The sequence below is a fragment of the Pseudophryne corroboree genome, chromosome 9, assembly GCF_028390025.1.
Source record: "Pseudophryne corroboree isolate aPseCor3 chromosome 9, aPseCor3.hap2, whole genome shotgun sequence".
In the NCBI taxonomy this organism is placed as follows: Eukaryota; Metazoa; Chordata; class Amphibia; order Anura; family Myobatrachidae; genus Pseudophryne; species Pseudophryne corroboree.
The window spans coordinates 46,972,953-46,998,596 of NC_086452.1; the positions used below are offsets into that span (position 1 = coordinate 46,972,953).

The window sequence follows — 25,644 nt, forward strand, 5'->3', positions numbered from 1 at the left end:
TACAGGGGTTTGATTGGAAGACTAACTATATACTTGTGAGTGCGGATGTATCAACTCTATATACGATTATAGAAGAAGAAAAGGGTCTGGAAGCAGTCACCTACTTCCTTGATAGATCTGACTACACGAATGACCTAAAGGACTTTATAAGGGAGGGTATTAAATTCATACTCCGGAATAATTACTTTCTTTTTAATGGAAGTTATTATTTCCAACGGGTCGGTACGGCGATGGGCACCAGGTTCGCCCCCAGCTATGCCAACCTCTTCATGGCCTACTGGGAAGATCTTGTTGTGTGGCCGGGAGGTGTGCTGGGGGCGGGCCTGGTGCATTGGCATCGCTTTATCGACGACATTTTGTTTATATGGAAAAATGACCCAGAGGAATTGACTATTTTTCTTGATCATCTAGAAAGAAACACGTTTAACATCAAGTTATCCTCTCTGATTAGTAATAAGGAGATCACTTATCTCGATCTATGTATTTATATAGAAAATGATCAGCTAAAAACCAAATTATACCGTAAACCAACAGACTCTAACAGCTTTATCGAACGCTCTAGCCAACATCATGAGCACTGGTTGGATGGAATACCATTTAGTCAGCTGCTCAGGGTCAAGAGGAATTGTACTGATCCGGATATCTGCTCCATACAATCAAGGGAACTTACCGATAGACTCCTAGATAAAAGGTTATTCCGGACAGCTGCTTTCTAAAGCACAGGAGAGAGCTGACGATACAAATAGAGGGGATTTAATCTGTGGAAAAAGAGTTAAGAGAAATAGGACTGATGAATCTAAATGGTCATTTATAATGAATTTCAATTCCCAATATAAAGAAATTGAAGCCACAATAAGGAAACACTGGAAGGTGTTAATAAAAGACCCGATTCTTGGGGGTTGTCTACCAATAAAACCAGGATTCATTTATAGGAGATCGAAATCATTGAAAGATCGTTTAGTCCATAGTTCCATAGAACCAATTAAAAGGAGTAGTGTTAGAAGCAAGGGCTTCTATAGGTGTGGACTGTGTGCCATGTGTAAGTGTACCACGGGTCCTAGCAAAATGAAGGATTTTACAGTCAATGGAATCACTTATATAATTTCTGACTTCATTACCTGTAACTCCAGGAATGTAATATATGCTTTAGAATGTGAGTGCGGCCTACTCTACATCGGGAAGACAGGCCGAAATTTAAAAACTAGACTGTACGAACACACTTATAATGTAAAAAAAGGGATGGAGACACATACTGTCCCTAAACATTTCAAACAAAAACACTCTTCTAACCCGAACCACTTTAAATCCTTCTGGGGAATACAAATTGCAAACCCCACTTCACGAAATAAAGAGGTAGACACGATCCTTTCAAAAATGGAGATGAAGTGGATCTATACCCTGAAAACGTTAGTCCCCCTGGGTCTAAATAGTGACTTCGAGTTAAAATGTTTTTTATAGTTATGTTTTTTACATCTGCTAGTCATTTATATCTCTATCTTTATTTTATGGTTTTTCACGAATTCTACTACAATAAATTATGGAACGCATGATCGGTAATGTCAAGGAAACAGACTGGACTCATATACACCAGTTATTCCACTTCCTGAAACAGTGGAACGCATATAAGAAAATATGGCCGCAGATTCATTTCCGGGATGTCATTTCCGGTACGTCATTTCCGGGCGGACGTGTCCGGAAGATGCAGGTGATTGAGATGCGGGTCATTAAGGAGCCATATAAGGAGGAACTTTCTACAACAACTCCCATGCTTCTGATGAAGGACGTAGTCCGAAAGCGCTAAAGCAGGGAGTTGAGGAGGACAAGGGCAAACGGACGGACAGACGGGAACTGAGTTCTGTGTGCGGCCGGAGACGGCACCTCTACTGGAACCTTGCGGTGATTATTTCCGGCAACAGTTTTCTTTGTTCAGGAGTCCACTTGATCCCCTACATGCTGAATTTTATTCTATGTTTGTGAGTGTATTTTATTAAATTCGTTTTTGGCTTTTAAGACGTTAGTGCACTATTGCCTTGTTTCTTTTTAAGCCATCCAATAAGGAATCTCGTTCCATTGAGTGACAGAGGCCATTCCATCATCCTTGATTTTCTACATGCAATATCAAAATTGCTCTATGTGAGTGAGACCATAGAGATTGAAGTGTTGTTTGGTGTTAAAACAGAGTTGCACTATGTTTGTGTGTACTTTTGTATTTTAGAAATCAATATGCCTCATATGAATTTTACCATCTATGAGAACAAATCAGACTCCATTGTGTAAGGTCTTTTTCTTGAGGGTATAAAAGTAAGCGCCACGTGGTGCCACATCCATTTTGTTTCCCATTAAAAAATGAAGTTGAAGCGGCACTTAGTGGAAGTGCCGCTTTGACAGGGGAGTGACAGGGGCATGCTTTCAACCCATAGCACGCCCCTGTCGCTAATACTGGCAGCAGCAGCAGCAGCGGTGGAGCGGGAACCTGCCAGCTGCCCCTGTCAGGCCGGAATCCGCAGAGCAGGAGGGAAGCTGCGAGTCCCGATCTCTGGCCATGTCTCTGTCCCGCCGGTGTTACGAGTGTGAGGCGCGCCTTCCCCTTGTCCCGTCGCCGCCGTCGTACCTGAGTCCCGCCGCCGCCGCCGTCCCTACTTAGCCCCTGTGACCTGCTTCCTGCTGCCGCCGGCTGTCTGCTCCGGAGCATCGCCACAGCTGCCAGGACCCGAGGAGAGTGTGTCTGCGGATCCCCCCCCCCCCCAAGGCGAGTACCAACAACACACACACACACACACACACTCACTCACTCTCTCTCTCTCTCTCTCTCTCTCTCTCTCTCCTGCTGATGTAATGTATAAAAAAAAAAGAAAAGGGGGGGACGCTATCTGCCGTAACTTGTAAAAAAAGGGGGACGTTGTCTGCCGCAATGTGTAAAAAAAGGGGACGCTGTCTGCCATAATGTGTAACAAAGGGGTACACTGTCTGCCGAAATGTGCAACAAAGGGTGACGCTGTCTGCCGTAATGTGTAAAAAAGGGGATCGCTCTCTGCCGTAATGTGTAAAAAAAAAGGGGGACTGTCTGCCGTAATGTGTAAAAAGGGGATGCTATCTGCCGAAATGTGTAAAAAAGGGGGTCGCTCTCTGCCGTAATGTGTAAAAAAGGGGACGCTGCCTGCCGTAATGTGTAAAAAGGGGACGCTGTCTGCTGTAATGTGTAAAAAAGGGGGTCACTCTGCCGTAATGTGTAAAAAAAAAAGGGGGACTGTCTGCCGTAATGTGTAAAAAGGGGACGCTGTCTGCCGTAATGTGTAAAAAAAAGGGGTCGCTCTCTGCCGTAATGTGTAAAAAAGGGGACGCTGTCTGCCGTAATGTGTAAAAAGGATGCTGTCTGCCGTAATGTGTAAAAAAAGGGGGACGCTGTCTGCCATAATGTGTAAAAAAGGGGGGACGCTGTCTGCCGTAATGTGTAACAAAGGGGGACGCTGTCTGCCGTAATATGTAAAAAAAGGGGGACGCTGTCTGCCATAATGTGTAACAAAGGGGGACGCTGTCTGCCGTAATGTGTAAAAGAGGGGGACGCTGTCTGACGTAATGTATAACAAAGGGGGACCCTGTCTGCTGTAATGAGTAAAAGAGCGGCACTGTCTGCCGTAATGTGTAAAAAAGGGGGACGCTGTCTGCCGTAATGTGTAAAAAAGGGGATGCTGTCTGCCGTAATGTGTAAAAAGGGGGACGCTGTCTGCCGTAATGTGTAACAAAGAGGGACGCTGTCTGCCGTAATGTGTAAAAAAAGGGGGACGCTGTCTGTTGTAATGTGTAAAAAAGGGGGACGCTGTCTGCCGTAATGTGTAACAAAGGGGGACGCTGTCTGCCGTACTGTGTAAAAAAAAGGGGGACGCTGTCTGCCGTAATGTGTAACAAAGGGGACGCTGTCTGCCGTAAAGGGTAAAAAAGGGGGACGCTGACTGATGTAATGTGTAACAAAGGGGGACGCTGTCTGCCGTAATGAGTAAAAGAGGGGTGCTGTCTGCCGTAGTGTGTAAAAAAGGGGTACCTAACTCTGATCCCAATGCCCCAACTATTTCAACTCAAGGGCTACCTAAAACACATATTTGCAAAAAATAAATAAATGTTTAAATAAAAAAATAGAAGTAGGCAGGCACTGTCAGCCTACTTCCATGACATCACAAGTGGCGGTAAGGTTCATCGCCGGACTTTGCGGATCATTATGGCTGCAGTGCCTCACCAGCCAATGACCTCACCGCTCGCCACTGATACTTGCCTACCTGACCCTCTCCATGAGGGAGAATATGCTCTGTTCCTGGACTTTCCTGGTAATGTATGCATACTTACCTAATCTCCCGGAATGGGCGGGAGGCTCCCGAAAATCGGGTGACCCTCCCGCCCCTCCGGAAGAGCAGGCAAGTCTCCCGATTTTTTAGGGGCCCCCCTGCCCGACCGCCCACTTAGTGAGTAAAGTGGGCGGTCCGCGCAGTCGCTGACGCAATTCTTGCTGAATCGCGTCATCATAGCCACGCCCCCTGCTGTATAATGCCGGTAATCGCGGCATTACATAACAGGGGACATGGCTTAAATTATGTGCCCCGCCCCTGTTCTGCCTCCGCCCCCTATCAGTGACATAACCCTGCCCCGAACCCCTGCTGAGCCAACCTGGCTGCTCTCTCCCGAATAGAGCAGCCAGGATTTTGGCATGTATGAATGTATGATTGCCATCACCTGTGGTGAAACACCTTTCTTATCAATTAACTAGCTCACCACAGGTGATGGCAATCATACATTACCAGGAATGTCCAGGAACAGAGCATTTTCTCCCTCATGGAGAGGGTCAGGTAGGCAAGTATGGTGTATAGTATTAAATATAGTTGAATCTTGGAACTCAAAAACAACATTTTATTATTATTATTATTATTATTGTTGTTGTTGTTGTTGTTGTTGTTGTTGTTATTACTACTAATAGTAAAATATATGGTCTTGATGTTTTGCTTTGTAATGATGAATACAGCTTTTAGTGTGTAAATGAATCCTGTTAGTAGCCAGTAGGTGTCACTGTTGCCTGCATTATTAAGTACAAGTTTTTGTTAGAGAGGCTTCTTTAAATACAGTATTATATTATTATTATTATTATATTTTAATATACAGTGTATCTGCAAATTTCAAAATTGAGTTGGGGTCTGCTGATGATTATACATGAAACATGCTTATGGCCTTAATTCATTTTTGAGCATCTCAATTATATTTTGCCTATTTATTTTATTTATTCATTAACAGTTATATAGCGCCCACATATTTACCTTACAGAGCATATTATCAGACCCTGCCCCAGTGGAGCTTACAGTCTGTAGCCCCTGCCACATGGTCACACATGTACACACTAGTGGTCGTTTTTTGTCAGCGGCTAATTAACCTGCCAGCATGTTTTCGGAGCATTTGAGGAAACCCACACAGACGTGGGGAGGGTGTGTAAACTCCACACAGATTGGACATGACTAGGAATTGACTCAGTTCTGTGTGGCAGTAATGCTAACCACTACTTCAATCATGCTGTTCATATTTACTTTTTTTTGTGCCATGAATAGAAGCCGCCACTTTGCTTATTCTGCTGAAGTCTAGACGTCAATAGAGCAGAGTTCCTGTTGGCACAAGGAAAAAGAGGGCATGTCCACGCATCATGGGGCATACAGAGAGTTCCCACGTCAGACTCATCTAAGCATGCAAGCCAAGTAGAGCACTGGGAGGCAGAGTTTTTCGGCTAGTACTGCAGATGGCCGGATTGGCCCATCAGGGCATTTGCCAGAATGATCAGATTGCCAGTGTGATTATCGCTAATGATAGAATAAAATTACTTCTCTCCTTCCTGCCCTGTATATCAGTTTTGCTGGTTGTAACTATCACATTACTCTAATACAGACAGCTTCAGGGCCGAATTCAATTAGCCACGAAAAGGCGTTTTTGCTGTAAAAAAGATGTGAATTTACTGCGAATTGCTGTAAATTCGCCGTTTTCTTCCTTTACATCGTGTTTGCGTGGGTTTCCTCCGGGTACTCCAGTATCCTAAAACAATACAAAAATATACTGTTAGGTTAATTGGCTCCTGACAAAATTAGTCCTAGCGTGAATGTACATTTAGGGCAGACTGTATGGGCCAAATGGTTCTTATCTGCCGTCACATTATATTTTTCTACAGTATGCTTCAATTGTTGGTATGAGACTGCATGAGTGACATATACCACTATGGGCCGAATTCAATTAGCTGTGAAAAAAAACGCTGATTTTACTGCGAACTGTGAAAAGTGCCTATTCAATTGTGGTAAATTTACTGCAAATTTCAATTCAAAAACTCGGAGCAGGTGAAAAATTGGGAAAATCCCTATTTTAAGTTAAAAATGTCAGGGTTTGGCTCAGAACCCCTGGGACACCCCCCTGAATGACTAATTAGGCACTTAGAACCCTTTAATTATTTTTAATTAGCCAATAATGACATCATTTTTGGGGACAAAAAATGCAAAGTGATGGACATTGGGGTACAAGGTATGGGACAGGTGTATTGGGGTGCTTAATGAGTGGGACAAGTGTTTTTAGACTTGCAGGTGGGAGTAATCGGTCTGTTTCCACTTTTTTTTTTAAAGTCCGCTAAAATTATCCAAATATTGTATATACTTATACCCTGTTTTATATACCCCAAATTTAATTTTAGCACTTATTTTGCTGGAAAAAATAGCTTTCTATAATTTTTTTACATAAAAAAATGCATATAATAGCCATTTGACCCACTTTAAGTACCAGAAATACTTTTATTATAACCAATAATAAACTTTTATACTGTTATCCGATGTTAGTTTAGCTTTTTTCTTTTTTGGGGGGGGGATGGGGGTATAGGCAGATTTACCCATTTTTTACTTTTACTTTTGGCAACAATTTTCACTAATCCTGTTATTTTGCGAATTTGCTATCGCATAGGTGAATCACGGGAGCGCGCATAAGCACAAAAAGCCTGTTTTCGAGGCAAAAAAGCATTGAAAGTGGCAGTCACAGCAAATTACTGCAATTTTGTGGCTAATTGAATTCGGCCTTATATCTTTACAGAATCAAAATTGGTGTTCATTATATCCAAATAGTTTCTGTTGTTTATTTTTCTTGGATTATGTAACAGCTGCATGACAGTGCAATTTAATAATAACAATAATAAGAATGAATAATAATAATAATAATGTATTTATATAACACTTTTCTGCCAATAGGACTCAAAGTGCTTTACATTTGCATTTACAGCAAAAATATAAAATAAGCTTAACAGGCACTGGTGTATTTATAATTGGCGCAGTGTATGCGGTGCACGCGAGCCCCCGTGTCTAGTAGGGCCCACACTGTACACCCTACACCCATTTTTTTTCAATACTTACCCTCCGGAGTCCCGTGTCGGCAGCAGCAGCGCTACAGGAATCACCAAGAAAATGGCGTGGTAGACATTTTCCAGGTGTTCCGCGCATGTGCACTAGACTCTTGGACATCGCTAGGGTCCCCTAGTGCCCAGAATACACCGCGCTTCCATCATGAGAGGAGGGGGCCCAGACACACTGGCATTCTCCTCACTAGATGCGCCCCTGTTAACAGGGTAGATAACTGAGCATTTGGGTTGCACAATATTTGTAGGAACTAAATGGACATTAGTGAAATCCTTGGGTAACAGTTAAGTTGACCTAAGTGTGTGGGGGTACATGGGGCAGACTAGATGGGCCAAGTGGTTCTTATCTGCCGTCACATTCTAAGTTTCTGTTCCTGTTGTAAGCTCACGGGGGCACGATGCTTTCTACCATCTGTTCTGAACGTATCAGAACACCTGTTAAAACTGGTATAACTCTGCATTAAAATATTTGCTAATAATGGAATAAAATGAAAACAAAATGAGGCGCCACTTTTGAATAAGCTGATGAATTAGATTTATTTGCCTATTAGCGTTTGTATAAATTTTTTTAAAAAAGGTGTTTTATTTGAATGAATGAGAATTATATTTTAATTGCACTTTAAATTTAATAAACCCTATTTACAGTAGAACTGAACTCCTGTATACTGACAGACGCCAATATGTATAGCAAAACTACAAGAATTTTCTGATAGTAAAAACTTTAAAAAAAAAAGTTATAATTGAAAGAAAATGAATACAAGTTTCATTGATGGGAAACTATTGGAGGAACTGATTTATGTTGTGGGACACGTGTTGCATTTGTTATGTTTTAAATAATAATAGAATTACACCAGTGACAAAAACATTAAGCGTTTTTAGTTCTCAGGCCACTAATTGACCAATTTATTAAGGGAGAATTTGTATTCTTTACGGTGAAACTCCAGACTCTGCATCTAAAGACTATCCCCTATCCTCCTCCTAAGGGGATAATAGCTCATTGTGTTACCCTGAAACTGGCATTGTATTGGTGCTGCCTATTGTAATGTTAATCTGCAACTTGCATTGGTACCTTTAGGTACCGGCCGGGTGGTTGTGTTAGTTTTAACACTCATGTCGGCCAAAGTCACCTGGGGCTGGTAAAAGTGTTTTACAATAAAGGAATAGTAATATCCTAGAAAGCACATTTCTCTAACGTCCTAAGTGGATGCTGGGGACTCCGTAAGGACCATGGGGAATAGCGGCTCCGCAGGAGACTGGGCACAAAGTAAAAAGCTTTAGGACTACCTGGTGTGCACTGGCTCCTCCCCCCATGACCCTCCTCCAAGCCTCAGTTAAGATTTTGTGCCCGAACGAGAAGGGTGCAATCTAGGTGGCTCTCCTGAGCTGCTTAGAGAAAAAGTTTAAAGTAGGTTTTTTACTTTCAGTGAGACCTGCTGGCAACAGGCTCACTGCATCGAGGGACTAAGGGGAGAAGAAGCGAACTCACCTGCGTGCAGAGTGGATTGGGCTTCTTAGGCTACTGGACATTAGCTCCAGAGGGACGATCACAGGCCCAGCCATGGATGGGTCCCGGAGCCGCGCCGCCGTCCCCCTTACAGAGCCAGAAGACTGAAGAGTCCGGAAAATCGGCGGCAGAAGACGTCCTGTCTTCTTTAAGGTAGCGCACAGCACCGCAGCTGTGCGCCATTGCTCTCAGCACACTTCACACTCCGGTCACTGAGGGTGCAGGGCGCTGGGGGGGGGCGCCCTGAGACGCAATAGAAATACCTTTTTTTGGCTAAAAATACATCACATATAGCTCCTGGGCTATATGGATGTATTTAACCCCTGCCTAAATTACAATAAAAAAGCGGGAGAAAGGCCGCCGAAAAGGGGGCGGAGCCTATCTCCTCAGCACACTGGCGCCATTTTTTCCTCACAGCTCCGTTGGAGGAAGGCTCCCTGACTCTCCCCTGCAGTCCTGCACTACAGAAACAGGGTAAAACAAGAGAGAGGGGGCATAAAATTGGCATATAAAGATATACAGCAGCTATATTAGGGAAAAACACTTATATAAGGTTATCCCTGTATATATATAGCGCTCTGGTGTGTGCTGGCAAACTCTCCCTCTGTCTCCCCAAAGGGCTAGTGGGGTCCTGTCCTCTATCAGAGCATTCCCTGTGTGTGTGCGGTGTGTCGGTACGTTGTGTCGACATGTATGAGGAGGAAAATGGTGTTGAGGCGGAGCAATTGCCTATGTTAGTGATGTCACCCTCAAGGGAGTCGACACCTGACTGGATGATCTTATGGAAAGAATTACGTGATAGTGTCAGCACTTTACAAAAGTCTGTTGACGACATGAGACAGCCGGATAATCAGTTAATACAGGCGTCTCAAACACCGTCAGGGGCTCTAAAGCGCCCGTTACATCAGGTCGATACAGACACGGACACTGACTCCAGTGTCGACGGTGAAGAAACAAACGTATTTTCCAGTAGGGCTACACGTTACATGATCACGGCAATGAAGGAGGTTTTGAACATTTCTGATACTACAAGTACCACAAAAAAGGGTATTATGGGGGTAATTCCAAGTTGATCGCAGCAGGAAATTTTTTAGCAGTTGGGCAAAACCATGTGCACTGCAGTGGAGGCAGATATAACATGTGCAGTGAGAGATAGATTTGGGCGTGGTGAGTTCAATCTGCAATCTAAATTGCAGTGTAAAAATAAAGCAGCCAGTATTTACCCTGCACAGAAACAAAATAATCCACCCAAATCTAACTCTCTCTGCAAATGTTATATCTGCCCCCCCCCCCCTGCAGTGTACATGGTTTCGCCCAACTGCTAAAAAAATTCCTGCAGCGATCAACTTGGAATTACCCCCTATGTGGGGTGTGAAAAAACTACCCGTAGTTTTTCCTGAATCAGATGAATTAAATGAGGTGTGTGATGAAGCGTGGGTTTCCCCCGATAAAAAACTGCTAATTTCTAAAAAATTATTGGCATTATACCCTTTCCCGCCAGAGGTTAGGGCGCGCTGGGAAACACCCCCTAGGGTGGATAAGGCGCTCACACGCTTATCAAAACAAGTGGCGTTACCGTCTCCTGATACGGCCGCCCTCAAGGAACCAGCTGATAGGAAGCTGGAAAATGTCCTAAAAAGTATATACACACATACTGGTATTATACTGCGACCAGCAATCGCCTCAGCCTGGATGTGCAGTGCTGGGGTGGCTTGGTCGGATTCCCTGACTGAAAATATTGATACCCTGGACAGGGACAATATATTATTGACTATAGAGCGTTTAAAAGATGCGTTTCTATATATGCGAGATGCACAGAGGGATATTTGCACTCTGGCATCAAGAGTAAGTGCGATGTCCATTTCTGCCAGAAGAGGATTATGGACGCGACAGTGGTCAGGGGATGCGGATTCCAAACGGCATATGGAAGTATTGCCGTATAAAGGGGAGGAGTTATTTGGGGTCGGTCTATCGGACTTGGTGACCACGGCAACGGCCGGGAAATCCACCTTTCTACCCCAAGTCACCTCGCAGCAGAAAAAGATACCGTCTTTTCAGGCTCAGTCCTTTTGTCCCCATAAGGGCAAGCGGGCAAAAGGCCACTCATATCTGCCCCGGGGCAGAGGAAGGGGAAAAAGACTGCAGCAGACAGCCTCTTCCCACGAACAGAAGCCCTCCCCCGCTTCTGCCAAGTCCTCAGCATGACGCTGGGGCCTTACAAGCGGACTCAGGCACGGTGGGGGCCCGTCTCAAGATTTTCAGCGCGCAGTGGGCTCACTCGCAAGTGGACCCCTGGATCCTGCAGGTAGTATCTCAGGGGTACAAATTGGAATTCGAGACGTCTCCCCCTCGCCGGTTCCTGAAGTCTGCTTTACCAACGTCTCCCCCCGACAGGGAGGCGATATTGGAAGCCATTCACAACCTGTATTCCCAGCAGGTGATAATCAAGGTACCCCTCCTACAACAGGGAAAGGGGTATTATTCCACGCTGTTTGTGGTACCGAAGCCGGACGGCTCGGTGAGACCCATTTTAAATCTGAAATCCTTGAACACTTACATAAGAAGGTTCAAGTTCAAGATGGAGTCACTCAGAGCAGTGATAGCGAACCTGGAAGAAGGGGACTATATGGTGTCTCTGGACATGCTTACCTCCATGTCCCAATTTGCCCTTCTCACCAAGGGTACCTCAGGTTTGTGGTACAGAACTGTCATTATCAGTTTCAGACGCTGCCGTTTGGATTGTCCACGGCACCCCGGGTCTTTACCAAGGTAATGGCCGAAATGATGATTCTTCTTCGAAGAAAAGGCGTCTTAATTATCCCTTACTTGGACGATCTCCTGATAAGGGCAAGGTCCAGAGAACAGTTAGAGGTCGGAGTAGCACTATCTCAAATAGTACTACGACAGCACGGTTGGATTCTAAATATTCCAAAATCGCAGCTGATTCCGACGACACGTCTGCTGTTCCTAGGGATGATTCTGGACACAGTACAGAAAAAGGTGTTTCTCCCGGAGGAGAAAGCCAGGGAGTTATCCGACCTAGTCAGGAACCTCCTAAGACCAGGCCAGGTGTCAGTGCATCAATGCACAAAGGTCCTGGGAAAGATGGTGGCTTCTTACGAAGCGATTCCATTCGGCAGATTCCACGCAAGAACTTTTCAGTGGGATCTGCTGGACAAATGGTCCGGATCGCATCTTCAAATGCATCAGCGGATAACCCTGTCTCCAAGGTCAAGGGTGTCTCTCCTGTGGTGGTTACAGAGTGCTCATCTCCTAGAGGGCCGCAGATTCGGCATTCAGGATTGGGTCCTGGTGACCACGGATGCCAGCCTGAGAGGCTGGGGAGCAGTCACACAGGGAAGAAATTTCCAGGGCTTGTGGTCAAGCATGGAAACGTCACTTCACATAAATATCCTGGAACTAAGGGCCATTTACAATGCCCTAAGTCAGGCAAGGCCTCTGCTTCAGGGTCAGTCGGTGTTGATCCAGTCGGACAACATCACGGCAGTCGCCCACGTAAACAGACAGGGCGGCACAAGAAGCAGGAGGGCAATGACGGAAGTTGCAAGGATTCTTCGCTGGGCGGAAAATCATGTGATAGCACTGTCAGCAGTGTTCATTCCGGGAGTGGACAACTGGGAAGCAGACTTCCTCAGCAGACACGATCTCCACCCGGGGGAGTGGGGACTTCACCCAGAAGTCTTCCACATGATTGTGAACCGTTGGGAAAAACCAAAGGTGGACATGATGGCGTCCCGCCTCAACAAAAAACTGGACAGATATTGCGCCAGGTCAAGGGACCCTCAGGCAATAGCTGTGGACGCTCTGGTAACACCGTGGGTGTACCGATCAGTGTATGTGTTCCCTCCTCTGCCTCTCATACCCAAGGTATTGAGAATCATAAGAAGGAGAGGAGTAAAGACTATACTCGTGGCTCCGGATTGGCCAAGAAGGACTTGGTACCCGGAACTTCAAGAGATGCTCACGGAAGACCCGTGGCCTCTACCTCTAAGAAAGGACCTGCTCCAGCAGGGACCATGTCTGTTTCAAGACTTACCGCGGCTGCGTTTGACGGCATGGCGGTTGAACGCCGGATCCTGAAGGAAAAAGGCATTCCGGATGAAGTCATCCCTACCCTGATCAAAGCCAGGAAGGATGTAACTGTGCAACATTATCACCGTATTTGGCGTAAATATGTTGCGTGGTGTGAGGCCAGGAAGGCCCCTACAGAGGAATTTCAACTGGGTCGTTTCCTGCATTTCCTGCAAACAGGACTGTCTATGGGCCTAAAATTAGGGTCCATTAAGGTTCAAATTTCGGCCCTGTCAATATTCTTCCAAAAAGAACTAGCTTCAGTTCCTGAAGTTCAGACGTTTGTCAAGGGGGTACTGCATATACAGCCTCCTTTTGTGCCTCTAGTGGCACCTTGGGATCTCAATGTAGTTTTGGGATTCCTAAAATCACATTGGTTTGAACCACTCACCACTGTGGACTTAAAATATCTCACATGGAAAGTGGTAATGATGTTAGCCCTGGCTTCAGCCAGGCGTGTATCAGAATTGGCGGCTTTATCCTATAAAAGCCCTTACCTAATTTTTCATACGGATAGGGCAGAATTGAGGACTCGGCCTCAATTTCTTCCTAAGGTGGTTTCAGCATTTCACTTAAACCAGCCTATTGTGGTGCCTGCGGCTACTAGGGACTTGGAGGATTCCAAGTTGCTAGACGTAGTCAGGGCCCTGAAAATATATGTTTCCAGGACGGCTGGAGTCAGAAAATCTGACTCGCTGTTTATCCTGTATGCACCCAACAAGCTGGGTGCTCCTGCTTCTAAGCAGACGATTGCTCGTTGGATTTGTAGTACAATTCAGCTTGCACATTCTGTGGCAGGCCTGCCACAGCCAAAATCTGTAAAAGCCCATTCCACACGGAAAGTGGGCTCATCTTGGGCGGCTGCCCGAGGGGTCTCGGCTTTACAACTTTGCCGAGCAGCTACTTGGTCAGGGGCAAACACGTTTGCTAAATTCTACATATTTGATACCCTGGCTGAGGAGGACCTGGAGTTCTCTCATTCGGTGCTGCAGAGTCATCCGCACTCTCCCGCCCGTTTGGGAGCTTTGGTATAATCCCCATGGTCCTTACGGAGTCCCCAGCATCCACTTAGGACGTTAGAGAAAATAAGAATTTACTTACCGATAATTCTATTTCTCATAGTCCGTAGTGGATGCTGGGCGCCCATCCCAAGTGCGGATTGTCTGCAATACTTGTACATAGTTATTGTTACAAAAATCGGGTTATTATTGTTGTGAGCCATCTTTTCAGAGGCTCCTTTGTTATCATGCTGTTAACTGGGTTCAGATCACAAGTTGTACGGTGTGATTGGTGTGGCTGGTTTGAGTCTTACCCGGGATTCAAAATCCTTCCTTATTGTGTACGCTCGTCCGGGCACAGTATCCTAACTGAGGCTTGGAGGAGGGTCATGGGGGGAGGAGCCAGTGCACACCAGGTAGTCCTAAAGCTTTTTACTTTGTGCCCAGTCTCCTGCGGAGCCGCTATTCCCCATGGTCCTTACGGAGTCCCCAGCATCCACTACGGACTATGAGAAATAGAATTATCGGTAAGTAAATTCTTATTTTTTAATACATGTGAGTTCAGATTTCCTAAGAGTAATTGGTATTTACTAGTGACTTGTGAGTCACTACACAAACATTAGGTGGCAGCATTCTGTTACTTTTGAAAGAAAACATCCCGTTGTTGCTGCAATTCTACTGTATGTATGAAATTCAATTTTCCTCTGTGCATTGCAATGAGTTGCTTAAAATTACTACATAACGTGTGCAAGGTGACCTTCCTCCAAAAGTGATTTCACTCGTTACTTACAGTAGGTCATTTTTCTGTGATGTGATGAACACATTTACGCACTGCCATGTAGACAAAAACACATTTATTAATGAAAAGCACACGTTTTGTTCCCACTGAAACTTTTTTTGTTTACAGTGTGACCCATCCTGACAGTCCTTTAGATCTGCGGTTGGAAAAATGCTTTGTTATTGAGAAATCTCCCTGTCAAACAATTTTACACTCTTAAGTCTTCCGCTGGAACCAAAGGATATAATTACTGGTAATCTTTACAGGCCAGGAGAGTCGTTAGCTGCTACTGACCATGTAGTTGTGTATAATTACAGCAATGAGTACTTGAATTATTTTATGGCACTTGTATTTTCGCTATAAACTGGTTTTCAGGATCAATTATCGATTAATTATAGTCTTTAACTTTGACTCTTCAAAGAGCACTAACCAGTCTTTCCTCTATCGCTGTCAACCAGTTATCCCAAACTTAACATCGGCCTCACCTTTCACCTCTAATGCCCATCCCACACAGAATATGGTTACCGGTTATTCACTATACCGGTGTTTATGAGCTCGTTGGTGCCATCTAACCTTTAGGGTTAATGCAATGTACCCTCTTCACATTTATCGATAACAAAACAATGTAAACTAGAAATGTCATTGTAATAAAATATTTGCAGAAAGATTTTCTTTAAATATTCAGCACTTTATGTTGTCTTATGTTTGTACTGTACTTTTGTATGCATTTTATGTTGTCTTATGTTTGTACTGTACTGTACTTTTGTGTGCACTTTGTTGTCTTATGTTTTTACTGTACTTTTGTATGCACTTTATGTTGTCTTATGTTTGTACTGTACTTTTGTATGCACTTTACATAGTTACATAGTTAGTGAGGTTGAAAAGAGGCAAAATGCCCATCGGGTTCAACCTGTATTCTGTTTATGTCGTCTAATGTGTGTACTGTACTTTTGTGTGCACTTTATGTTGTCTTATGTTTATACTGTACTTTTGTATGCACTTTATGTTGTCTTATGTTTATACTGTACTTTTGTATGCACTTTATGTTGTCTTATGTTTTTACTGTACTTTTGTATGCACTTTACATAGTTACATAGTTAGTGAGGTTGAAAAGAGGCAAAATGCCCATCGGGTTCAACCTGTATTCTGTTTTGTATGTACTTTATGTTGTCTTATGTTTGTACTGTACTTCTGTATGCCCTTTGTCCGCCGCTGCCCATTATACGGCCCCTTTGTAATGACTTACAAAGAATAATATTAATGATAACCATAATAGTGTATAAATAGGAATCCAATTTCGGGGCAGAGGGAGGTGCCTGTAATAACCCGGGAACCTGCAGGTGATTGACACTTGCTGCCGCAGTACGTGCTGTAACCACAACCATAACTGTGAAAGCCCCGAGGCCGCCCCATCCAGTGCTGACCGTTTAGTTAATCGCTTTTGTCTGTGACAGACTTTAATTGCCCAGGAAAAGCAGACATCAAAATCTCTTTAAGTGCAAAGCAAACGAATGTGCTTACTGAGCTGTCACACGCATACAGTGATGTTTATAAACTGCCGTTATAATGCCAGCCTCACACCGTTTACAGGTTAGTCTCCTGTACACAGAAGTCAGATCATGCCCTGGGGCACCTAAAAACATCTCAGTCAGTTATGGGGGGGGGGGGGGGGGGGGACTGGCGCGCACACACCTCACTGTATGGCTGCTGTTTATCTCTGTGCACCAGGCAGCAGGTACTGTAATACACCTGTCACGCCGCCGCAATAACCCAGGTTATTGTCCAGGAAACCCAGGTCACAGCTCTGTGTGAAAGGGTCCTTGAAAAATAACTTGGGTCCAGTGACCCGGGAATCCAACCAACAAGCAAGCAGGGTTGGACACGGGTAACAGGGTAGTGTAAATGAATGACCCGGGTCAGCTGATCCCGGTCCCACTTGCAGCATAGGGAGAGCTGGATAACACTGAATCATGGGGGTAATTCCAAGTTGATCGCAGCAGGAAATTTTTTAGCAGTTGGGCAAAACCATGTGCACTGCAGGGGGGGCAGATATAAGAGGTGCAGAGAGAGTTAGATTTGGGTGTGGTGAGTTCAATCTGCAATCTAATTTGCAGTGTAAAAATAAAGCAGCCAGTATTTACCCTGCACAGAAACAAAATAACCCACCCAAATCTAACTCTCTCTGCACATGTTATATCTGCCCCACCTGCAGTGCACATGGTTTTGCCCAACTGCTACAAAATGTCCTGCTGCGATCAACTTGGAATTACCCCCCATGTGCAATAACCCGGGTCGGAGCTGCGTTGTAACTGGGGACAGTCCCGGGTCAGATCTGGCTTGGAACAGTGTTCTAAAATCCGGGTCAGACCTGGTATTTTGGTGTGAAGGGGTATAAATGTGATGGAGTTTTATATAACTCTTTGCTTTGGTGCAGACAATGCACCTGCTGGGCCTATTTCCTGGAAAAGGTCCTGGGGCTCCTTTAACTGATGTATTGATTCATCCCTTTCTACAGGATTCTATTCTTGTTGTCCGACCCGACCTTCCCATCCAGTAAGATGCTGTTACTCACCAGGCTTTGGATCCATTAATTGGTGCTGTAAAACATAAGTTGATTCACTGTCGGCTCAGGAAGGACAGAAATAGTACGGACTGCTGGGCATTGTGTGACATAGTTATGTCATTCCTGCCCGGATCTCTGCACCTCTCTATTCATTCCATTACGCTGTATCTGCAGTATACTGTATATGCGGAGATAATGACTCATTACCCGTAACAGCTCTGTCATAGTATTATACAGTCATCTAATATTATATTATATATTAATGTTAGTAATAGGGATGGCCATCGACCACCGATGATTCCTAAATGCTTTTGCCATTGATGGGAGGGAACCAGATGGTTTCCCTCCATCGATGGCACAGTATAAACTTTTTTATTTTTGCAAGGTGTCGGGACTCTGTATAGCTTTGCCCCCGACATCGCAAAGCCTCGTCCCCGGGCTGTGATTGGCCTGCGTGTGTGATTCACTGAAATAACAGGGATGACCATCGGTGAGTGAAACCATCGATGGTCCCCCATAGCATAGATGGTGACCGTCCCGATGGCCACTCACAGTTTAGCCATCGATGGCCATCCCTAGTTAGTAATGAAGGGCCGGATGCTGTGTCACACAGCTGGACGCAACCCAAACGTATTGTGGTGGGATCTAAAACCTTTATCAAGCACCAGTTTCTCGACTTATTATAGAATAAGCAGGGCATGCTGAGACTTGTAGTTCTACATCAAATAACAAAATGTTTCTCTCATTCTGCAATGGTTATTACATCTCTGAGCAGAGTTTCCCAGCGGCCCTAGAGATTCTATGCAGCCGCATTATCTATGTTTTGAGGATCCCCAAATGATCTTCGATGGAGCCTTTAGTACTGTCCTTGTCCTCTTACCCACTGTCTCCATCCTAGTAGGTCTCAGTGATAGAACCTGTGACGCTGATGGTGTGCTGAGGGGTTACTGCCATTAATGACATGGAATGGTAAAGAACTGTGCCTAGGAGGATGTAATTTACCTTTAATATCAGGTGGGAGGGGGTGTCATACCACAGGAATCCGGGGCCACAATTGATATTTTACCAGATTTCCGCTTTTCCTAGGAAACGTGGGTTAATTGTTTTATTGTTATTGATTGTGGTTTGAGGTAACGTGAATAGTTGTGGAATTCCAGTAACATTTCAGGCATGCTCCTGCAAGTCAACTTTCTCCAGAGAGGTTGAAAACTATGCTCTTAAAAAAAAAACTGTTTTATAATAAGCTTTAGCAAATCCTTCAGGGCACTGTCACCAGACAGAAATTATTCCATGAGAAATAAAATCTGAGACACAGACTCCTGTACTGAGTCCTCTGTCCATCAGGGGGGCCGGAAGATGTAGCCTGGGGATCAAAGATCGTACAATATGTGATTGCAAACTATGAATGAAGTAGGAGCTTATGACATCACTAAATCCCAAGGGACTGATAGGTTGTATAAAATGTCTCAGTGATGTCACTAGGCTCTAGAATTTTTATAGGCTGGAGTCTGGTGAATATCGGGCAAGCCCAATGGAAACACAATGGGATCACATTTAGGGGAAAGTTTATCTGACCTTCTAAAATAGACCAGTCGAGATGTTGCCCACAGCAACCAATCAGTTTCTAGCTATCATTTATCTAGTACATACTATAATACGAAAGTTAGAATCTGGTTGCTATAGGTGACAACTCAATTTGTCCTCCTTGGAACATTTGTTAAATCTCCTCCTAATGAGGAAATCTAACACATTCTACAGTAGATTTGAACTCCAAACCGTGGAGAGACGTAATGCGGAGAAAGATAAAGTATCAACCAATCAGCTCCTGTCATTTTTCAAACACAGCCTGTAACATGGCAGCTAGAAGATGATTGGTTGGTACTTTATCTCTCTCCAAGGTCTGATACATCTCTCCCTCTATAAGCAGTAAGTCAGTAGATCCTTGATTACTGCATGTATCATTTGACATGTGGCAAATATTAGGTAGAACCTTACTCACTCAGGGTGGAATGATCAGCTTGGAAGGTGCTAACGTGCCCTTCAGCCCATTGCCTCTATTATGGCGCTGCATGCCAGGTTTTCTGATTACAGACTGCTGTTGTAGATGTGACATACGTGAGATATGGGCAGATCTCGATCACACTCAGGGGCTCATCACCGCCGTTCCAGTCTAGACTGCGCCACAAAACGAGCGTCTTCTCTCTTTTTGGACTTGAATAACCATTTGCTGCAAAGGCATCTGGGAAGGGTTCACATGTCCGGATTAATTCAGGCTCCGATGCAGCGTAACCCCATCTCTGCTCTCTTCAGACTGGTTGGGATAACATCTCGTTGAGTTAAACCTTATGCACTGCGGTGTTTTGAGAAATACCTGCATCGGGCCTGACGCTACAGGCCACTGAATGAAATACATAATTGCTAAATATGTACAGTTCCTGCAGTCCAAGTAATGAATCCAAGACTCATACAAGTTTCTACAAGCAAAGGACAGATGGATGGAAAGGTAGCGGATGCATGGTATAAGCTCAACTTTCACAGAGGAGAAAGGGTTCGTCCTGCCCACCGGTATGGACCGACACCCAGATAATTATGTTAAGGTGGCAGGTAGAAAAGTATCTATTGATATTATACATATAATAATGTTTTGTACAGCTGCAGGGATCACATCTTCTAAGGGGAAAAAAAGACCTTTGCTTTGTAGGAAAAGTCATATCAGGAAAATAAGACTGTAACATGCCAGGAGCTGATTGGTTGGTACTTTATCTCTCTCCATTTTAACTCTCTCTAAGTTTTGATAAATCTCCCCCTTTTTGGGCTAGATTTACGAAGCAGCCTCTTATGCAAGCTGACACTTGTTAGCGGGTTTGACCTGTAATTGTAAAATGGCAATAATACGACAACCAAAACACGCCAGCAATTGCACTTAATATTCTTTCTACTTTAAATTTCCAGGTCAAACCTGCCAAGGCCACTGCTCCATAAATCTGGCCCTGCGTCCTTTATTTATTAACGTTTACTTATAGAGCTCCAGCATATTCCGCTGCACTTTACATTTGGGAAGAGAACAGTAATAATGCAAGTCTGAGTAATAACATAAAGACAGAGAGGTAAGAGGGCCCTGCTCGCAGGCTTACACTCTATAGGTGCTTGGTAACACAAATTCCCGTATATTCCTATAGTCCTGATTCTTGGACCCTGAAAGGGGTGTGGCCTATTGCAAGTTGGCATTGAGGCAGGGGGATGGAGGCAAGGTTCCTGCAGTAAGGTGCAGGATTTGGGGTGTATGGTGGGTGTGAACTACAGTAAAGTATGCCTCTTTCAACTTTCTCAAATGTTGGGAGGTATGAACGACCCGTGCCTCATTATCTCCCTGTTTTTGTACTTGTCTTGTCATTTAGGCAAAATGTACCTGTGAGAATATACGTCTGTTGTGCATATATTCAATGTTCTGCACTGAGCGGAAATGATACCTGCTTCATAGGCTGCAACAATGTTACAATGTTGCTGCATTCTGGTGCAACGCTACAAACAGAAACATTAATAAATTCTTCATATAATCTTATTATCAGTGAAGGAAGGGACTATGACAGGCAGAATATACAATCTTCAGTTGTTTATTTTTCCATGAAAGCTTCCAGTTAGAGAAAGTGTAATATTATGCATTGGTTTGTTTTTCTGTACATTTAGATATATTAATATGAGTGGTTCTGAGATCCCAGGTTCGGATTGAACTGCTGAAATATTAAATATGGATCAAGGACGCCAGTGGATGAGTCTAACCCGTCAGATGTCCCTGGCAGTAAGACTGCATGTTGTTTACAATCAGTAACTTTTTGTTCGAACTATTCCCTGAAAAATGTGGCAACAAGAAACTCTAATATTATCCACCAGGTGTCTGCAGTAAGTAGTCACAATCCCAGGGGTGTGGTATGGAGGGTCGACAGTGTCTAGGTCGACCACTATTGGTCGACAGTAACTAGGTCGACAGGGTTTCTAGGTCGACATGTTCTAGGTCGGCAGGTCAAAAGGTCAGCATGAGGGTTTTTAAAAAAAAATTGGTTTTGTTTTCTCCGTACAGTGACCAGGAACCCCAATTACTGCACCGTGTCCCCTCGCATGGCGAGCGAATAACCATGCTTTGGGCAAGGTGCCTCGCTCTGCTACCGCTGCGCTTGGCACAGGTTACTATTCCCAATTGTAGTCCACATGGATCGTTAAGTATGAAAAAGTTCCAAAAAAGAAAAAAATTGTGAAAAATTCATGTCGACCTTTTGACCTGCCGACCTAGAACATGTCGACCTAGAGACCCTGTCGACCTAGAAACCCTGTCGACCTAGTTACTGTCGACCAATAATGGTCGACCTAGACATTGTCGACCTAAGTGGGATCGACCTAGAGACCGGATACCCAGTCCCAGATAGCCGCGGATCATTACACGGTCATCCATAGCGTTCCAGCCTGGGTAGCTGTGCAGTGTAGTTTATTATAAATGATACTGCAGTCTTTGCACGCAGCTCCCAGGATATACAGAGTACCTACAGTATATAGCTAAACACTGACAGCTTACAGCAGTCATCTGTACCCTGTGACCTGAGGTGAGGCGCAGTATGGAGACAGAGGAGCTAGGTAAACACGCCATACAGTACGTTGTAAACCTGCTGCATTGTTAATGAGTATTAAACACAACATTACCTGAGGCTGCAGGGCGGGCCTTAACCCCTGCCTGCCCGGATTTACCTGTATGTACAGGATAGGCAGCTACCTGTGAATCCCAGCTCCAACTATACATATAAATATATCTAGAGAGAGAGAGGGAGAAAGAGACATATAGGTATAGATATACATCTATAGATATTTATATATATGTGTGTGTGTGTGTGTGTGTATATATATATATATATATATATATATACAAGCTTACCCCATTCTATCCTTTTAAACTGGGACACTCATGAATTACACATGTTCTCTAGCTGCTTAAAATCAGGGGAAATGCAGGCTTGATGTGAGCCAGCCTCAACCCGTGGCCTGCCAGCTGTAGCTGAACTACAAGTCCCAGAATGTACTGATGTAGGATTAGGCCGCCCGTGCTTCTCTGGCTGCTGTGGAACTACTAGGACCTGCATGCCATCCCTTTCTTTGGCAGACTGGGCATGCTGGTACGTGTAGTTGGCAGAGTGGGCATGCTGGTACTTTTAGTTCCACCACCGCTGTAAAGCCTTGCCTTTAAGAGGAAACTTTGGGAGAGAACCCAGTGGCAAGCCAAGTGTTAAAAGTTTATCAGCTGGCCCAGCCCCAGACATGCCAACAAATTGCTGGTGACGGTCCTTTGCAGGTTTGCACACGCATGGCATCATGTGAATGAGCACAGAGAAAACAAGCCTCACACTTCTAGGTCTCCTGGTTGTGGCAGAGCCAAATAAGCTTTATGTAGCCCTGTGACCCCACCCCAGGAGGCCCGGCAGCCCTGGTTCCTGCTACCTGCAATCTGCAGGGTGCACACACAGTCACCTTTCTGTCCCTCTGGGGGGAGGAGGGCTCAGGACAGGACAGGGCTGGGCTGGGACTGTACTCTGGAAGTTTGGGAAAGTTGTGCAGCAGCGCTTGTGTGAGTGCTCTGCACTGCAGCGCACTGGAGGAGGCGCTCATTCTGCCAGGCTCAGCTCTTCTGGAAAGAAATGTGCAGTTAATTATCATATGTATAAGTGAGTTTCAGGAAGGGGGCTGTACAAGCGAAACCCCACCAGAGCCAGGAGCAAGGCAGTGACTTCAGGGGGTGGAAATCAGACTCTGGAATAAAAGTGCTGGGGGGGACAGCAGCTGAGCAGGAGGAACACAGCCACTCACAGCAGCAAGCAAGCCAGCCTGGTATCCCTCTGCAGCCAGCAGCCCTTCTCCATCCACACCCAGCCTGTGCAGGACACTAGCACCCCCAGCCTGTGCAGGACACTAGCACCCCTCAGCCTGTGCAGGACACTAGCACCCCACCAGCCTGGACACTTCCTAAGGACTGTGTGCATTGTGCAGCGCTGCATCTGACCTCCAGGACTTTGCTCTGTGGGATTGTCAGCAGAGGACGGTCCCTGCGCTGTCACTGACTGGGGGCAAAACTGGGCAGCCTGGATCTAAAGAGAATTGTCTCCAACTGCTCCACCAGCATGCAGAACTACAAGTACGACAAGGCGATGGCCCCTGAGAGCAGGAACGGGGGCAGCACCACTTTAAACAACAACAATGGCCCCGGGAACTGCAAGAGGATTCTCCTAATCTTCCTGGATCTATTCTGCCTGGTAGTAGGTGAGCAACTGTCCCTGTCCCTGCGCTCCGTGCAGGGGCTGTCACTGTCCTGCAGAGCCCTGTCCTGTGCACCCCTCCCTTTACTCTGGTTTACTCCTCTGACAATGATTTATATGTGTATTCGTGTATTCCTTACTTGCTACATAGTATACTGGCAGCTGTAGTGTAGACTGGAGTGTTGCACTGGACTCCCCTAACTTCCCAGACTTCCCCCATTGCCCCCCTAACTTTCCAAACTTCCCCCATTGCCCCCCTAACTTTCCAGACTTTCCCCATTGCCCCCCTAACTTTCCAGACTTCCCCCATTGCCCCCTAACTTTCCAGACTTCCCCCAGTGCCCCCTAACTTTCCAGACTTCCCCCATTGCCCCCTAACTTTCCAAACTTCCCCCATTACCCCCTAACTTTCCAAACTTCCCCCATTGCTCCCCTAACTTTCCAAACTTCCCCCATTGCCCCCTAACTTTCCAAACTTCCCCCATTGCCCCCCCTAACTTTTTAAATTCCAGCCGATGCTCCATAAACTTTCCACACTCCCCCCAGTGCTCCTGTCACTTTCCAAACTCACCCCCCCCCCAGTGTTCCCCAAACTTTGCAAACTACCCCCCATTGCTCCCCTAACTTTCCAACACTCCCCCCATTTCTCCTGTAACTTTTCATAATCCCCCCTCCAATGCTTCTGCTTGGACAGTAATGAGTGTATGCAATATCCATTGTGCTGTATCCCCTGCCTGGCTCCAGGATACTATTATTCCTAGAAAAGAATCATTTTATGTGACTGTTCAAAATTGTGCAGAAAAAGTGTATAAACTTTCACTAATACCCTGATGCCACCACTGTTGGCTGCTGCTGCTGCACTGAGTTTAGATTGTGCTGTAAATTGATAGCATAAAAAGGAAAGTGGATTTAATTTGCAGAAAGTACCTAGAAATTCCTTATACTGGACCTATTTCCCTGCATCAGTTATCTGTGGAAACTCCATAAAAACAATGACAGACTTAATTGAAGACATACATGTGTTATCTGTATATGATACTGCTGCCTTCTGCTCCACTATACAGCTGCCTGGGGGCAAATATACTGCAGATGAAAACTGAGATATATGTGTGTGTGTGTGTGTGTGTGTGTGTGTGTGTGTGTGTGTGTGTGTGTGTGTGTGTGTGTGTGTATGTATATATATATATATATATTCCTTTATGTATATGGAGCGCATAATTAGTTTCTGATCGTTTTTCTATGTACATGAAGCACTTAAGCATTCCATCTGCCACTATGGAAATTGCATTTGTGTGTTCAGATTGCAGCATTCACCATATAAACTGACGTTGTATACACTGCTGTGTGGTCTTGGTTACGGAGTGGAAGGGGGGGGGGGGGGGGGGGTAGCTTGGATGCAAAAGGTGGCTAAAACTCTGTGTGAGAGGAACATAAACTTCCCTAGTTCAAGACTTCTCAAACTATTCTCATACTCTAGTCCAACTATATGTATCTATACATTATTGATTGTTGGAAGGATCTGCAGTGTTATGACAGGCTTGTCTCAGCATTGTCAGATTTAGGAGAGGTCCTCTCAGTATCTTGAACGAATAATGTGCAGTTTCTGTCTTGGGCTGAATCCTCCTGCAGTAAGTGACATATGGGGGGGGGGTCCCATCCATTCGGCAGCAGAACACTTATAAAGTAATTTTCTGGAACCACAAACAGACACAAACGTGAAAGCTGATGGTTATTGATGATTGAAATGACTAGAGTGAAGGTGAGGAGTCAGGTCTGCCCTGTGCCCAGAGAGTGTGTCTGCATTGGATTCTCTCAGCCATTCATAATGCCGTCTGTTTTAGTGCATCTTTCCTGGGGACAAATGTCTGTGTGTTACTCAGTGCCATAAAAGCACTTATAATGACCGGGTTTCAAAGGTCATGTCAGGGAAGTGTACTATGAAACACTTTATTTTATTGCTAAGCTATACGTCAACAAAGCATAGGTAGCCCAGGACTACTTAGGTGAC

General features: G+C 44.9%; 1 protein-coding gene and 1 long non-coding RNA gene across 3 annotated transcripts in view; one reads left to right on the plus strand and one right to left on the minus strand.

The window, feature by feature from the left end:
• Positions 1-4,941: 4,941 nt before the first annotated feature.
• On the minus strand, positions 4,942-22,694 carry LOC134957406 (uncharacterized). The gene is made up of 3 exons (XR_010186586.1): positions 22,265-22,694; positions 22,036-22,142; positions 4,942-6,057 (listed from the first exon to the last, which is right to left on the minus strand). It is a non-coding gene; the product is annotated as an uncharacterized LOC134957406 (long non-coding RNA).
• A 281-nt stretch (positions 22,695-22,975) lies between these two features.
• PLPP3 (phospholipid phosphatase 3) overlaps positions 22,976-25,644 on the plus strand; it is a 60,198-nt gene continuing 57,529 nt past the window's right edge. The window contains exon 1 of one of the 2 annotated variants that reach the window (XM_063939294.1): positions 22,976-23,640. In XM_063939294.1, coding sequence (XP_063795364.1) covers positions 23,502-23,640 — 139 coding nt within the window. In that variant the 5' untranslated portion in view covers positions 22,976-23,501. The remainder of the gene's footprint in view (positions 23,641-25,644) is intronic. The other variant, XM_063939293.1, reaches the window with a different exon arrangement.